The following is a 14067-nucleotide window of genomic DNA, read 5'->3' as shown; positions in this document are numbered from 1 at the left end:
GAAAGACTTGGAAAAAATTATATTAAGTGAAGTAAGCCAGGCCCAAACAAACATAGGTCCCATGGTTTCCCTTATTTGCAATATCTAGTATAAGTCTAGGACAAGCAGAAAATGTCAAAAGCTATGCACATATGACCATATAAGATGAAGTTAAGTGAAATGAACCCCAAGACAGGAACACAACTTGTTTTTTCTTTCTTGCTATTGTTTTTAACATATTTAAAATGTACTATGTGATTTTTTTTGTTTCTTTTGTATGTTCTTTCCCCATGGTATAACCATTGTTGTCGCTCTATTTGATGTTGGTACCCTGCATCTTGTGTATACATTTTTCTAATTTGGGGAGGGGAAGGAAAATAACAAAATGCTGAAATAAGGATATAGGTTTACCCATTGTAACAATGAGATGTACAAGACACTATGTTCAATATGAACTTTACAACTTAGTGGGGGGGGTGAGAGGGAGGAGTTGGGGAGGTGGGGAGGGAAGGGATGGTAGGGGAAAAACAAAGGAGGATGTCACAATGCTGGACAGGAAATGTACTCATTGCCTTATTCATGTAACTTTTATTTTTACAATAAAAAACATTTTTAAAAAGGCAAAAAAACCATATTTCAGCTGGGTGCTAGTGGCTCATATCTATAATCTCAGGAGGCTGAGATCTGAGGATTGTGATTCAAAGCCACCCAGGACAGGAAAGTCCATGAGGCGCTTATTTCAAGTTATCAGCAAAAAGCTGGAAGTAGCAGTGTGGTTCAATGGTAGAGCACCAGCCTTGAACAAATAAAACTAAGAGACAGTACCCAGGCCTTGAGTTCAAGCCCCAGTAGAGGTTCAAAGAAAAAAAAAAGGGACATATAGCTGGGTGGAAGTGGTTCATGCCTGTAATCTTAGCTACTTAGTAGGCTGAGATCTGAGGATCAAGGTTCAAAGCCAGCTTGGGTAAGAAAGTCCATGAAAGTCTTATCTCCAATTAACCACCCAAAAAGCCAGAGGTGGAGCTGTACATTGCTAGCCTTGAGCACAAAAGTTCAGGGACAGTATCCAGGGCCTTAGTTTAAACCCTAGGATTGCATAAACAAACAAAAAAGAGACACATTTCTAGTCCTTTTAAACTATTTGCATTTGTTTTACAAGAAAACACTTTAAATTCTCTTTGGAAAAATCATAATTTTCTTCCACAACACAACTAAATACTTCTTGGTACAAGGGAAAGTGACTGTTGACGGGGTCCTGAGCCAGATGACATTCCTGTAGTGTCTCAGGGCCCCGTGGCTGTCCGGCTGGCCTTCCCTTCCTCCCACACGAACTATTCACTGATTGCTCACTATCTTTAGAATCACGTGGCTTGTTTTACGAAGCCCCCAAGAGCAAAGCAAACATCTAGGTTAAACACACGTTCAATATAGTTATGCCCTGGTGAAAACCCACTTTGAATGCTTTTCAAAGCCATTTGTTCCAAAAAAGCAAATATGGCTCAAAGAAATCACACAAAAATCTGCCTTTCTTATCAGACCCAAGGCAGGAAGGATATGGTTCTAAAATGTCTTGCTTTTTTTTCTTCCTTCTTCTATTTCTTCTGTGCGTTCCATTATTAGGTGTGGAAGAAGTTGGAGCAGAGCCTGCATCCAGAATTCCATTAGAAAGGACCTTTTAACTCAATGGTAATTTGTATTAATGGCACTACTTAGACTGTGCCCCATGCCCAATCGGTCATTATGACTAATTAGTGACCTGTGGGACCACTGAGCATCACAAATCCATGATTAGTTCAGGAGTGTGTGTGAGGGGTGCTCTTTTGGTGGGGTGTGAGGCTTGGCAATGAGAAAGACAAGAAAGCAGATGGAGTGGGGGGGGTGCCCTGCGTCTCAGTCTTATGGCAGGAGTTTATCAAACTTCTAGCTTCATGGCAGCTCCTATGAAGTGTCTCTCGCTGCTCACCCACCAGTGAGCTGGACCTCGGGGCCCGGTCCACTGTGATGACCTCCCCACAGGTCTGTGTGCAGCCTTGCAAAGTAAATAGCCGTGGTGGATGGAAAAGAGGAAGTGAGGGTATTGGTTGTCCCTGTGGCTGACACTCAAGACTTCTTCATTTGGTTCTCTCCCAAATCTGCAGGTAGGGAGCTCATGTGTCCCCATTTTCCAGGCCAGGAAACAGAGGTTCAAAGAGGGGTGATGATTTGCCTGAGGCTGTACATCAGTACAGAGCAAATCAGGAATCCAAGCCTACTTAAACAGTTCCCAGTTATGTTCCACCTTGTTACTAGCTGCAAAGATTGAAAATTCTACATAAGACATTTCTCTTCCTTCTCCTCCTCTTCTTCCTCCTCCTCCCCCCCCCTGTTTGCTGTCTTTTCCAATACAGAGGATACAACCCAGGCCTCATGTACGTTGGCAAGCTCTGTCACTAAGCCACACTTCCAATCTTCTCTATTTTTTTTAAGTTGGGAAGGTCTTGTTATATTGATTATGCTACTCTTGAACTGCTGTCTCAATTGATCCTCCTGACTCAGCCTTGTGAGTAATTAGAATTGCAAACACATACCATGATGCTCAGTTTTAGACTCCTTTTCTTTCTTTCCCCTTCCTTCCTTCCTTCCTTCCTTCCTTCTTTTTTTTTTTTTAAATTTTTTGCCGGTTGTGGGGCCTGAACTCTGGCCTGGGCGCTGTCCTTCAGCTCTTCAGCTCAGGGCTAGCGTTCTATCACCTGAGCCACAGTGTCACTTCTGGCTTTTTTTGCTTATGTGGTGCTGAGGAATTGAACCCAGGGCCTCATGCATGCAAGGCAATCGCTCTACCACTGAGCCACCTTCCCAGCTCCTCCTTCCTTCTTTTTTTACAGGACTGGGGATTGAACTCAGGACCTTGAGCTTGCCAGGCAGGCTGTCTAGGCTGTCTACAACTTGAGCCATGCCCACATCACTTGAACCATACCCCTACCACTTGTGCCATGCCTCCTGCCAGTTAAACTATAGCACCGTTTGAGCCATGCCCTTTATCACTGGAGCCACACCCCCAGCGCTCGGTTTTAGACATTCTAGATTACATTATGAAATTTCCCGCAACACCCCGTGATGGCTATTGAGTGGGGCTGTATGCCTGCCACATTACCTTCCCAGTTCTTCTTAGAACCACTCACACAGTCTCTACTAAATACCACATATCTAGGACAGTCAATTGCATGCATAAGACAGCAGCTCCAAAGAACCATGAGAGAAGAGTTGAGCATCCAAAAAGTGTTAGAAGCCAGGAGCCAAGAGGTAAGTCAGCAGCACAGGGTTACTCCTGAGACCCAGGAAATCTCAGCCTCTGCATTGCCTCCTGACCCTTGACACAAGCCCCATCCTTGAAGTACCCCTTCTGGATAGCCTGAGGGCATACACCTCAGAAGAAACTCTTTGTACCCAAGTTCAAAAACCCAAAGGAGAAGAAGGAAAACATAAGGCACAGTGTATAATTTCCTCTCAACCATGCCAGACTCTCCTATGAAGAGATTAGCTGTGTTTTGGAAAGATCCCTAGGAACAGCGAAAGACTCCAACTTTCTAGAAGAAAGATAAGCACCAGTGCTGTTCACTACAGCTCCAGACGGTCTTCTCTCTCCTGAGCACGTTGCATTTTGGATGTGGAAAAACAATGTATTTTGCTTTCCAAATGGTCTCATACATGGAGAAATAGATTATTATTCACATTAAATAAGTGCATCTTTCACTATCTATGACATCGTAGATTTGTACACTTTAGTTAAAGAATGAAATCTTTAGAAAATAACAAGAAAAAGTCAGCAGTGTTGGGTGCTGGTGGCTCATGCCTGTGATCTTACCCACTCAGGAGGATGGGATTTGAGGATTGACGTTCGAAGCTAGCCTGGGCAGAAAAGTCCATGAGACTCTTATCTCCAATTAACCAGGAAAAAGCTGGAAATGGAGCTTCACCCAAGTAGTAGAGCACCAGCCTTGAGCCAAAAAGTCTAAGCAAGAGTGCAAGGCCTTGAGATCAAGCCTCCGTGCCAGCATCAAAATAACAAGATAAAAAACAAAACATCGCCCTCACAAAAGGCCAGTGTAGCTCTTGTGAGGAAGAGAGCATGTTCCTTTACCCTCTTGCCTGGTCATCACGGTTTCTTTGAGGATGAGGCATAGTTTTCCCCCAATCCCTGCTGGGGCACTGGCAACCATAATATAACCTGGGAGAAGGGTTTGTTGGCCAGGTTTGTATACTTAGCACTAAGAGGGCGAACAGTCATCCTTTCTTCTGTGCCAAATCCATGCAGATTGAAAATTGGAAACAAATACCTTTTATCTCTAAGGAAAGCACAGGATCAAAGAGATGAACTAATGTTAACTCACAGAGACAAGGCTCCATTGTGTTAGGTAAAGCCATATTCCCAGTACACAAGGAGCTTTCTCTTCTCACTGATTTGTTCAACAAGAAAAAGGAAGGAATGAAGACTCATGTGGAGGACCACTTTGGAAAGCAGGGTATCTAATGGCCAATGGTAGAGAGAGATTTTTGTTCCATTTGCCAAGGAAAGAAGAAAAATTCTAAAACATAACACAGTAAAAGGCTGGTTGTCCCCTGTGCCCAGCTTGGAACACGATCACTCACAGTGCGGTTCGTATGGAGGAGGGGGGTCACCGCAAGGCACACACTCCATATCTTGAAAACCAACAAGTTTCGTCTTCCTATAAAATCTAGAAGAGAAAGGAAAATGACTCTGATTAGCTCTGTTATCTGAGTTGACAGTCATAGTGACATGAGTTAACAACACAAATTATCCATGATCTCCAAGGTTAGTTCTATGGTTTAAAGAATAAGCACCCAAAGGAAGTGGAGGTATGGCTGGAGTGGTAGAGCACCAGCTTTAAGCCAAAAAGCTAAGTAAAAGTGCAAAGCCCTGAGTTCAAGGCCTAGTACCAACATACATACAAAAGCTGAAATACAGTAGAATTGTGGACAGGCAAATCCTTTGGTGGCCATTCTGGGCAGGCAGGAAATACATCTGAAGTATCGATAACTTTATGATTCTCCCCAATGTACCCCTTTTCTATATTGGGATGATGTAATAGTGGGAGAATAAGAAATCAGCTATTTGGGGGCATTTCTGGTGCAATTGAAAGTATCAAACACCTTATAAATCAAGTGTTGGGGTTTGTTTGTTTGTCCTAGTACTGGGGCTTGAATTCAGGTTCTGAGCATTTTCCCTTAGCTTTTTTTCCTTCAAAGCTGACTTTCTACCACTTGAGCTACACCTTTATTCATGGCTTTTGGGTGGTTAATTGGAATAAGAGTCTCAAGGACTTTCCTGCCTGGGCTGGCTTGGAACCATGATCCATGTGTACAATGTTCTCAAAAGACCTGAGTGCCAATCACTATGAAACAAACCACCTGCTCTCTTCTCATGAATGCTGGCTTGGAAAGGATGTAATTTAAAACTAATCACATAAATAAACTGTGAAGCAGTCATTCAAGTGTTTGTTTATCTTTAACTTGCCCCCAAATGATGTATTTACTTAAAGAATGAGGTGACAGTGAAGAAACTGAAGCCAGTCCTGGGGCTCAGATAACAGCCATGGGGTTAAGCATGAGGAAATCTCCAGGGGTTTTCTGAAAATACCCAGAAGGTAGCTTTGGGGCGAGCATGTGTGTGTGTGTGGGGGGGAATCAAGTCTTTAATTTCTTCTTTTCTGCCCCTCTCAGAAGACTGCCTGATCTCAGCCATTCCCACTCCTGGGAACTTCCTCTTTGCCCATTTTCCAGATGAAGAGGTAGACACACACACACACACACACACACACACACACACACACACACACACACACACACAAGCAGATGGAAAAGCCACGCACTGGCATTGGACATAGAATCTTTTGGATTTGTCTTGCCTGGGCTGGCTTCAAACCGTGATCGTCAGATCTCAGCCTCCTGAGTAGCTAGGATGACACCACTGCCCAGCTGGGTCTCTTCATGAGTTGCTTATTTACTTCTTGATCTGTTTAAGTTTTTCTTTGACAATGGTCTGCAAGACCTCAGGAGGTTTTCCTGACACTGCTCTCTTTGTTAACACACCTGTTGATGCCATTTGTCACCAGCAACTTGGCACCAAGTAAGCACAGAGGCCCCCAGACCCTCCGAAGTGGATATGGAGACAAGACGCCACCAGATCTCTGCAGATGCCTCTGGGTAAGCATCAGTGTTGTTCAGTGTGGAAGCATACATAGAGGACGCTGCACTTGTGGCCACTCACCCTGGCAAGCAGTCTCCGCAGATGGCGTCGCTGGTGAAGGAACAGTTGGCTTTCTGGAATCGGTTCACCAGGGCACAGTCCAGACACGGCCTGCATTTCTGGAAACCCCAGCCCTCCTTGAACCTGTGCGGCCGGCACGGCACACACTGCGCGTCCTCCCCATAGCCGAAGCCACACTCCTGCCAAGGGGAACAGGCAACAGACAGCCATTAACTTCAAGTGGCGAAGAACAGCGAAGGAACTTAGAGGGGGAGAAAGTGGAGATCTGGTGTCATAATTAACCAGCATCGCCTTTCCTACACAGAAGTGGCCCTTCCCTGGCTAATCATCTCCCTTACTGAGTTCTTAGTCATCTACTCTGGGGTAGCAGCCAGAAAGAAGAAATGATCTCCAGACTCTTGCTGTGGCTTTCTTGTTAGATTAGGGTAGAATCGTGGCATCTTCTTTGCCAATTGAGCCAGTCCTGGGACGGTGCAGGAACTAAGTCAGGAAACTGTTCGGACTTATAGCTCAATGCAGAATAGAAGCATGAATGAAGACACACTAAGAGCCGGAGCTCAGCACGGGAAAGATTTCCTTCATGAGCGTGAATGCTTGGAAATCTGTGCACCAAAGTGCCCTGACATGCTCAGCAACTGAAGACCTAAACGCAGAAAGATGCTTACATATTTGTTCAAAAAGAAGTTGGGCATGGTGGCTAACGCCTGTAGTCCTAGCTACTCAGGGGGCTGAGAGCTGAGATTTGAGATTCAAAGCCAACTCAAGCAGGAAAGACTATGAGACTCTTGACTGCGATGAATCACCAAAAAAGCCTTATGTGGAGCTATGCCAAGTGGTAGAGTGCTAGCCTTGAACAAAGAAGCCCAGAGACAGTGCCCAGACTCTGAGTTCAAGACCCAGTACTACACACACACACACACACACACACACACACACACACACACACGAGAAGGAAAAGAAAAGGCAATATCTGTGTGCTGCACTGGCAAGAGAGGAAGAGAGAAAAGAGGCATCCTTCTACAAGGGGCCATGGTACAGTTAGAGCCAGGGTTTGAAACTGGCAGTTTCTTTATAACCACCACATTGTAGGGTGTGTTAGGTCATTTTGGGGGGATGGGAAGAGTGCAAGAACTGGGACTTCAACTCAAGACCTTGGGCTGTCCCTTAGCTTCTTTACTCAAAGCTGGCACTCTACAAATTGAGTGATGTCTTTACTTCCGGCTTTTTGCTGGTTAGAGATATGAGTCTCATGGATTTTCCTGCCAGGGCTGGCTTCAAACCTCGATCCTCAATGCTCAACCTCTTGAGTAGCTAGAACTACAGGTGTGAGCTCCACATCTTGTGCTGGTTTCTTTAATGTGCATTTCATACATACAGGGAGGTGTCTGGCAGGGTGCTCACTCACAACAGTGGCCGCCAGTGCTTTGTGATAGTCCTTGTAATTGCAAGACCTTTGCAGAGAGAAGCTGAGCAAACCCAAGAACACCAAACAGATGTGGCTGAGGAAGCAGGTGCAGATGAAATTCTTAGGGTCTTAGTTTTCTCAATGGCAGCCCTGGATACAGGGCTAGAATGCAGGTCTCGGCTAGTTCAAATCTTCATCTGTCCATGAAATGTACCGACATTTATTTCTCCACCCATCTTTATATACTAAATCAACTAAGCTGTACTTATTGGCCAAACTAGCATAAATACAATACTGCTCTGGGTAGTATACTACTCCATAAGAAATGCTACTAATCAGTCTAGCCTTTTTACTAATTAGCTCGTTCATCTTTTGGGTGAATGATATCTTTTCTCCTTTTGGATGCTCTGTCTGACTTTAAAATTCCACTCCCCCCCTTTTTTTTCCTTCTCAGTATTGGGGTTTAAATTCAGAGCCTTGTGGCCTGCTAAGCTGGTACTCTACCACTTGAATTATGCTTTCCAGCCCAGTCTTTTGCTGGTTGTTCTTTCATTTTTCTTTTTGGCTGGTCCTGGGTCTTGAATTCAGGGCCTGGGCACTGTAACTGAGCTTTTTCACTCAAGGCTAGCGTACTACCACTTAAGCCACAGTCCCGCTTCTGGTTTTCTTTCATTGGAGATAAGTGTTTCTTGGACTTTCCTGCACAGGCTGGCTTCAAGCCATAATCTGCTTGACTAGTGAGGATTATAGGCATGAACCACCAGGGCTGGCTTTTTCTGGTTCTTTTTAGGTGGGGGTCTTATTTCTCTGCCTCCTGGAGCCACTATCTGCCTGTTTCAAGGCTTCCCATCTTTCCTGGGATCACAGGCTTGCCCCACTGTGTTAATCTTCCCTTTGTGGAGATGGAGTCTTGAGGACTTTCCTGCTAGAGTCTAGTCACGATCTTCCCAATTTTGGTCTCTAATGTAATTTGAGATAACAGACATGAGCTTTTGCACTCAGCTATGAGTTGAGAAGGGAGTCTGGAGAACTTTTCTGCCCTGGCTGGCCTTAAACCTTGATCCTTCCTTTCTCAGCCTCCCAAGTAGCTATGATTACAGATGTGAGCCACTGAATGGCTTCAATGCCTACCATGACGGGTTGAGAGAGGTCCAGCGGGAGGTGAGTTAGTCACTAAGAATTCCCTTGGCGATATCTAGGGCATGGCAGGAGGGAGCAGTGGCTGTTCTGGTACTTGTGACCGTGCCGGGACATATGTGTGGTTTTCCTGAGCACTTCTGTCATGGTGAGGGCTGTGAGAACTGAAGAGAGCCTCCCACACACAGCCTCAGAGTGGGATCAAAGCATGTGCACGTGACACTGGGGGGTGGGGGGGGAAGGGATGCATTGTTTACTGGCAAAAGAAAGCATCCAAGTCTCAGGCAGAGCCAGTGTTTCACAATCTGGCTTTGATCTGGGCAGCCTGGGTTATGTTACAACACAGGAAAGAAGGGAGAGAGAAAAGGAGGAGGAGGAGGAAAAGGAGAAGGAGAAGGAGGAGGAGGAAAAAGGGGAAGAGAACAAGGAAAAGAGGAAAAAGAAAAGAAGTGTGAGTAGGTAGCTCACACCTGTAATCCTTTCCACTCAGGGGGCTGAGATCTGAGGATTGTGGTTCAAAGCCAATCCAGGCTGGAAAGTCTGTAAGACTTCTCATCTCCAATTAACCATCAAAAAGCTGGAAATAGAGGTATGGCTCAAGTGGTAGAATGCTAGCCTTGAGGGGAAAAGCCACATGAGATCAGGAAGGCCTGAGTTCAAACTCCGGCACCAGTACAAACAAACAATCACTTGCAAGTATTAGGCTAAGACATTCATGAAGTGACCATTGTACACCCTGAACCCAGGAGAAATCTTGAATTCACTAGAAATTCAGAGAAGATGTTTTCAAGGAATTAAGTTACAGTATGAGGCTCACGGCCACGATCAAGTTTTTGAGTTGACTGTCATACTTCAAAGCCTTATAAACACAGAGACTCTGTAATTACTGGTAATCTAGACTACAAAGTAAACTGCATATAAAATATTAAATTACCCCCAATATAAATGTCTACTTTGATGTTTTTATTTCCCTCAGTAAAACCAGGTGATTAAAATGCCTTGCAATCCTCTTCATTAAATGCAGTAAATAGCTGTGGAGTGAACAGGGGAGCAGAAGACCTCAAAGAGAATACAAGCCCCTAACTATGGCAGTCCCAGCTAGCACTGGCTTGGACCTTTAAAAATGGGCATCTCCCCCCTTGCTAGAGACCATCTCTTCTCATTTTCCTTCTTTCCCTCTTTGTACATAGAAAATGACTACACCTATCAGAGTTTGTCCATTCAATTCAGCAGGACAGCTTTCTTTCCACCCAGACCCTTACTTCCTACTCCTTCTAACAGGAAAACACTGGTTTCAGGTTTGGGGGAGCAACCTGGTAGAAAGAGCCTATAGGATGTGTGCACAAATGCTTAACACTGTTCTCTAGCTAGCTTTGGTTGTCTCTGCCTAGTTCATCTTGCAGAGTGCTCCCCATCCACTAGTACACTTTGCAGAGTGCTCCCTAGTACTCCTTGAAGTGTGCTCCCTAAGGCATCCCAGAATGCTCTACATTGGATCTTGAGGAGTGCTCCTCTGCGCATCTTGCAAAGTGCTCTCCAGTGGATCTTGCAGAGTGCTCCCCAGCGCACCTTGGAGAGTGCTCCCCAGGGATACACCTTAGTGTATCTTGCAAGAGTGCTCCCTTGAACATCTTGTACAGTGCTCCCCAGGACACTCTGAGAGCCTATAACTGTAACTAGAGCTGCTTACCATGTAGCAGATCAGCAGCCGGGACAGAGAAGGAACTGAACTGCATACATATGGCCACTTGCATTTGACCAGATGCCTTGAGGTGCACATAGGGAAAACAGGTTCAAATCATTTGTTTTTTCCCCCACATAACTTTTAAGTAGGATGGGTAGCGCCTAGAGAAATTACCTAGAATATTACTTTCTGCAGCAGGTAGACAAGTAAGTAAGTATAGGAGTGATCTATGTTTGGTTGTAGCCTCCTGGCCAAGACGCTGCTTGATAAGACTCTGGTTAGGCTCTCTGAAGCCCGTTTCAGTTGGGTTATGTCTTCAGGAGCCCATTTGCTACAGAATCCTGTCAAATGATCTCAGCCAGAGTGCTGCCTCTTCCCTATTCCATCAGTCCCTCCTCCTCCATCCCCAAATGGTGTCCAGCACCCCACCTGCCTGTCGCAGTACAAACCCTGCTGGATGGTTGGTTTCAGTCAGCTGTGAGAGAGTGCAAATCCCAATGTACTACTGGCACAAAGAAAAGAAAATACAGAGATAAAATAATAATACAATATTAAGATGAAGCCTTGTTAGAAGGCTTGTCCTTACTTATAGGGAATCCATTGTGTGTGCGTGCGTGTGTGCGTGTGTGTGTGTGTGTGTGTGTGTGTGTGTGTGTGTGTGTGTGTACTGGGACTTGAACTCAGGGTCTTACATTCTTTTGTAGCTTTTGTATCAAGGCTATTGTTTTACCACTTGAGCTATAGCTCTACTTTCATCTTTCTGGTGATTAACTGGAGTTAAGAGGCTCCCAGACTTTCCTGCCTGGGCTGGCTTTGAACCACAATCCTCAGATCTCATCTTCCTGAGTAGCTAGGATTACAGGCATGAGTCACTAGCTAAGCAGTACCTGTGCAGAGGGTCTTGGTATAGGGGTTGGGGGAGACAGGTGGGATCTCAGAAAAGTGGGGGTTGGACAGCCTTCCTTATCTTGGATCACCATCCAGTATCCTCCTTTCCCCTCCTCTTTCCCTCCCCCTAGCTAGCAAGGTAGTTCTTGTCTGCCTGCCCAGGATTTTGAGCCCCATTTGATGGCTGTCCAGTAGCAACATGACTCAAGTCAAGCAGTCTCCCTGAAATCCCTCTCTCTCTGAAACTGTAGCATTTCACAAAAAAAAAAAAAACACCAGCTGGTTTTATGTCCACAGTGGAAGGCCACAGCCCAACCACAGGGAAGCATCTAGGAGACCTTTGGGGAAAGTACATTTTCGCCTTGGGTGTAATGAAGTATTTATTTGTATAGCCAAAAAGTTATTAGCTTTGGTTCTTTGAACTTTGAAAGGTTCAATGTTCCATTCCCAATGTAGATGGGGAAGAAATTTTTTGTTTTGGGGAAGTTTTGGGTGGAGGAAAATCTAGAGCAATGGAAATAACAAATTCAATTTACGTAGCCGGTGCTCAGAAACCAGCTTTTTAAATTTCTTTAATAAAAACCAACTTTAAGGAGGTAATGTTCTTCTCCAACTTTCAGTTTATAAAAACCCACAGTAGTTTTTAAGAAAAATGACAAGTGAGAGCTTGTTAATATCACTCAAACAACCTTAGCCCCATCATGTGGAATTAAACATAAATAAAGTGTGCAGTACTGTAATTAAATGGTTGAAATCAGTCCCTCCCCTTTTATCTTGGCAAATTACATTCATTTTTGGCGACTTTAATAGTTTTCAAAAATTGGATATCTTTGAAAATATAAAATTGGATTGGTATTTTGTTGTTTTCAAGGGTTAATTTTTTCACATTAACTAAAAGATATCCTAATGATTGGTTAGAAAAGCTAACTCTGAAAACTATGCCAGAGGTTTGAAGCCTGTTTCAAGTGGCTAAAGCAAAAGCCAGTTTCCTCATTTACCACTGCGAGGAGATCAGTTAAAAGCACATTGCTGGCGTTAATTCTGAGCAGGAGGAGGAGCCACGGAGGGGGACCAATTCTAGGCAGTCAGTCTTGAAGTCTAATGTGGTTCATGCCCAGCGCCTATGACTTACACTTGTAATCCTAGCTACTCAGAAGGCTGAGACGTAAAGGTCATGGTTCGAAACCAGCCCATGCAGCAAAGTCTATGAGACTCTAAAAAATCTCCAAGTAACCAGCAATATGCCAGAACTGGAGGTGTGGCTTAAATGTTGAAGTGCCAGCCTTGAATAAAAAAGCTAAGGGACAGCCCCAAGACCCTGAGTTCAAATCTCATTACTGGCACAAAATAATGAGGTTTCTTTCGAAAAGCAAAAACCACTGTCTCTCATGAATTGCAAAGTTATGTTTATTGTCCTGATCTAAGGATGGCTGATGACTAAGTCACACATATTTAGGGGTCCCATGCCCAACAAATATTAGGAAGCAAAGTGAGTAGAGTGTGGTTTCTGTTCCAGTCCTGGGCTTGGGTGCTGTCCCTGAGTACTTTTTTTTTCTCTTCTCAAGACTAGTGCTCTACCACTAGAGCCACAGTTCCACCTCTGGATTTTTGGTAATTTATTGGAACTAAGAATCTCACAGACTTCCCTGCCTGGACTGGCTTTGAACCTTGATCCTTAGATCTCAACTTCCTGAGTAGCTAGGATTTACAGGCATGAACCATGGCTGCTAGGCTGTAAGTACAGCTTTCTTTTCTTTTCTTTTTTTAACATTTCACGCTGTGATTGGCAAAACATTCTCAGTCTTCCTTAGAAGCATTCAAAAAATGCAACTCTGCAATGGAAGAGATAAATAAATATAGTGCCTTGGGATAAAGTCCTTTAAACAGATTCCAACTGGCTCAGTGACCTGACATATTTTTAAAAAGCTAACAGGAAAGCTAACTAGTGACCAGAGGGTGAGTACCTAGGAGGAACTAGAGAAGAAAGGGGGTGAGGGCTTTGTGGGAGCCCAGGATCCAGAGGGACTAAGGGGACTGGGCTACTCTACCCATAATGCCTTGGGGGGAGGAGCTCATGGAGTGAGCAGAAACAGATTGTGGGTCTATACTATGTGATCCTAAGCCAGAACTGACCTTGTTCCTTCCTTCCTTCCTTCCTTCCCTCCCTTTCTCTCTCTTTTTCTTTCTTCTTTTCTCTTGCTTATTTCTTCCTTCCTTTGTCTTCCTTCTTTTTTCTTTCTCTCTTTCCTTTTTCTTCTTTATTTGTCAGTCCTGGGGCTTGAACTCAGGGCCTAGGGGCTGTCTGAGCTTCTTTTGTTGAAGACTAGAACTCTATCACCTGAGGCATAGATATACTCCCAGCTTTTTTTTTTTTTTGATAGTTTATTGGAGAGATAAGAGTCTCACAAACTTTCCTGCCTTGGCTGGCTTTGAACTAAGATCCTCAGATCTCAGCCACCTGAGTAGCTAGGATTAGAGTTGTGAACCACTGGCACCAAGCCATCTCTCTTTGTTTTTTTTTTTGGGGGGGGGGGGGAGTCCGGTCGTGGGGCCTGAACTCTGGGCCTGGGCTCTGTCCCTCAGCAATTCAGCTCAAGGCTAGCACTCTCCCACTTGAGCCACAGCGCCACTTCCGGCTTTTTTCTTTTTGCTTATATGGTGCTGAGGAATCGAACCCAGGGCCTCAGGCATGCAAGGCAAGCGCTC

At 44.6% G+C, this 14067-nt stretch overlaps 1 protein-coding gene across 1 annotated transcript in view; it reads right to left on the bottom strand.

The window, feature by feature from the left end:
- Tnfrsf19 (tumor necrosis factor receptor superfamily, member 19) overlaps nucleotides 1–14067 on the bottom strand; it is a 51294-nt gene that overhangs the window by 32517 nt on the left and 4710 nt on the right. The window contains exons 3-4 of the mRNA XM_013013137.1: nucleotides 6248–6426; nucleotides 4609–4694 (exon numbers count right to left, since the gene is read on the bottom strand). Of these exons, the coding sequence (XP_012868591.1) occupies nucleotides 4609–4694; nucleotides 6248–6426 (265 nt within the window). The remainder of the gene's footprint in view (nucleotides 1–4608; nucleotides 4695–6247; nucleotides 6427–14067) is intronic.

This window comes from Dipodomys ordii, unplaced genomic scaffold (assembly GCF_000151885.1).
Source record: "Dipodomys ordii isolate 6190 unplaced genomic scaffold, Dord_2.0 Scaffold1, whole genome shotgun sequence".
Taxonomy (NCBI): domain Eukaryota; kingdom Metazoa; phylum Chordata; class Mammalia; order Rodentia; family Heteromyidae; genus Dipodomys; species Dipodomys ordii.
This window is presented reverse-complemented; position numbering and strand designations above follow the sequence as displayed.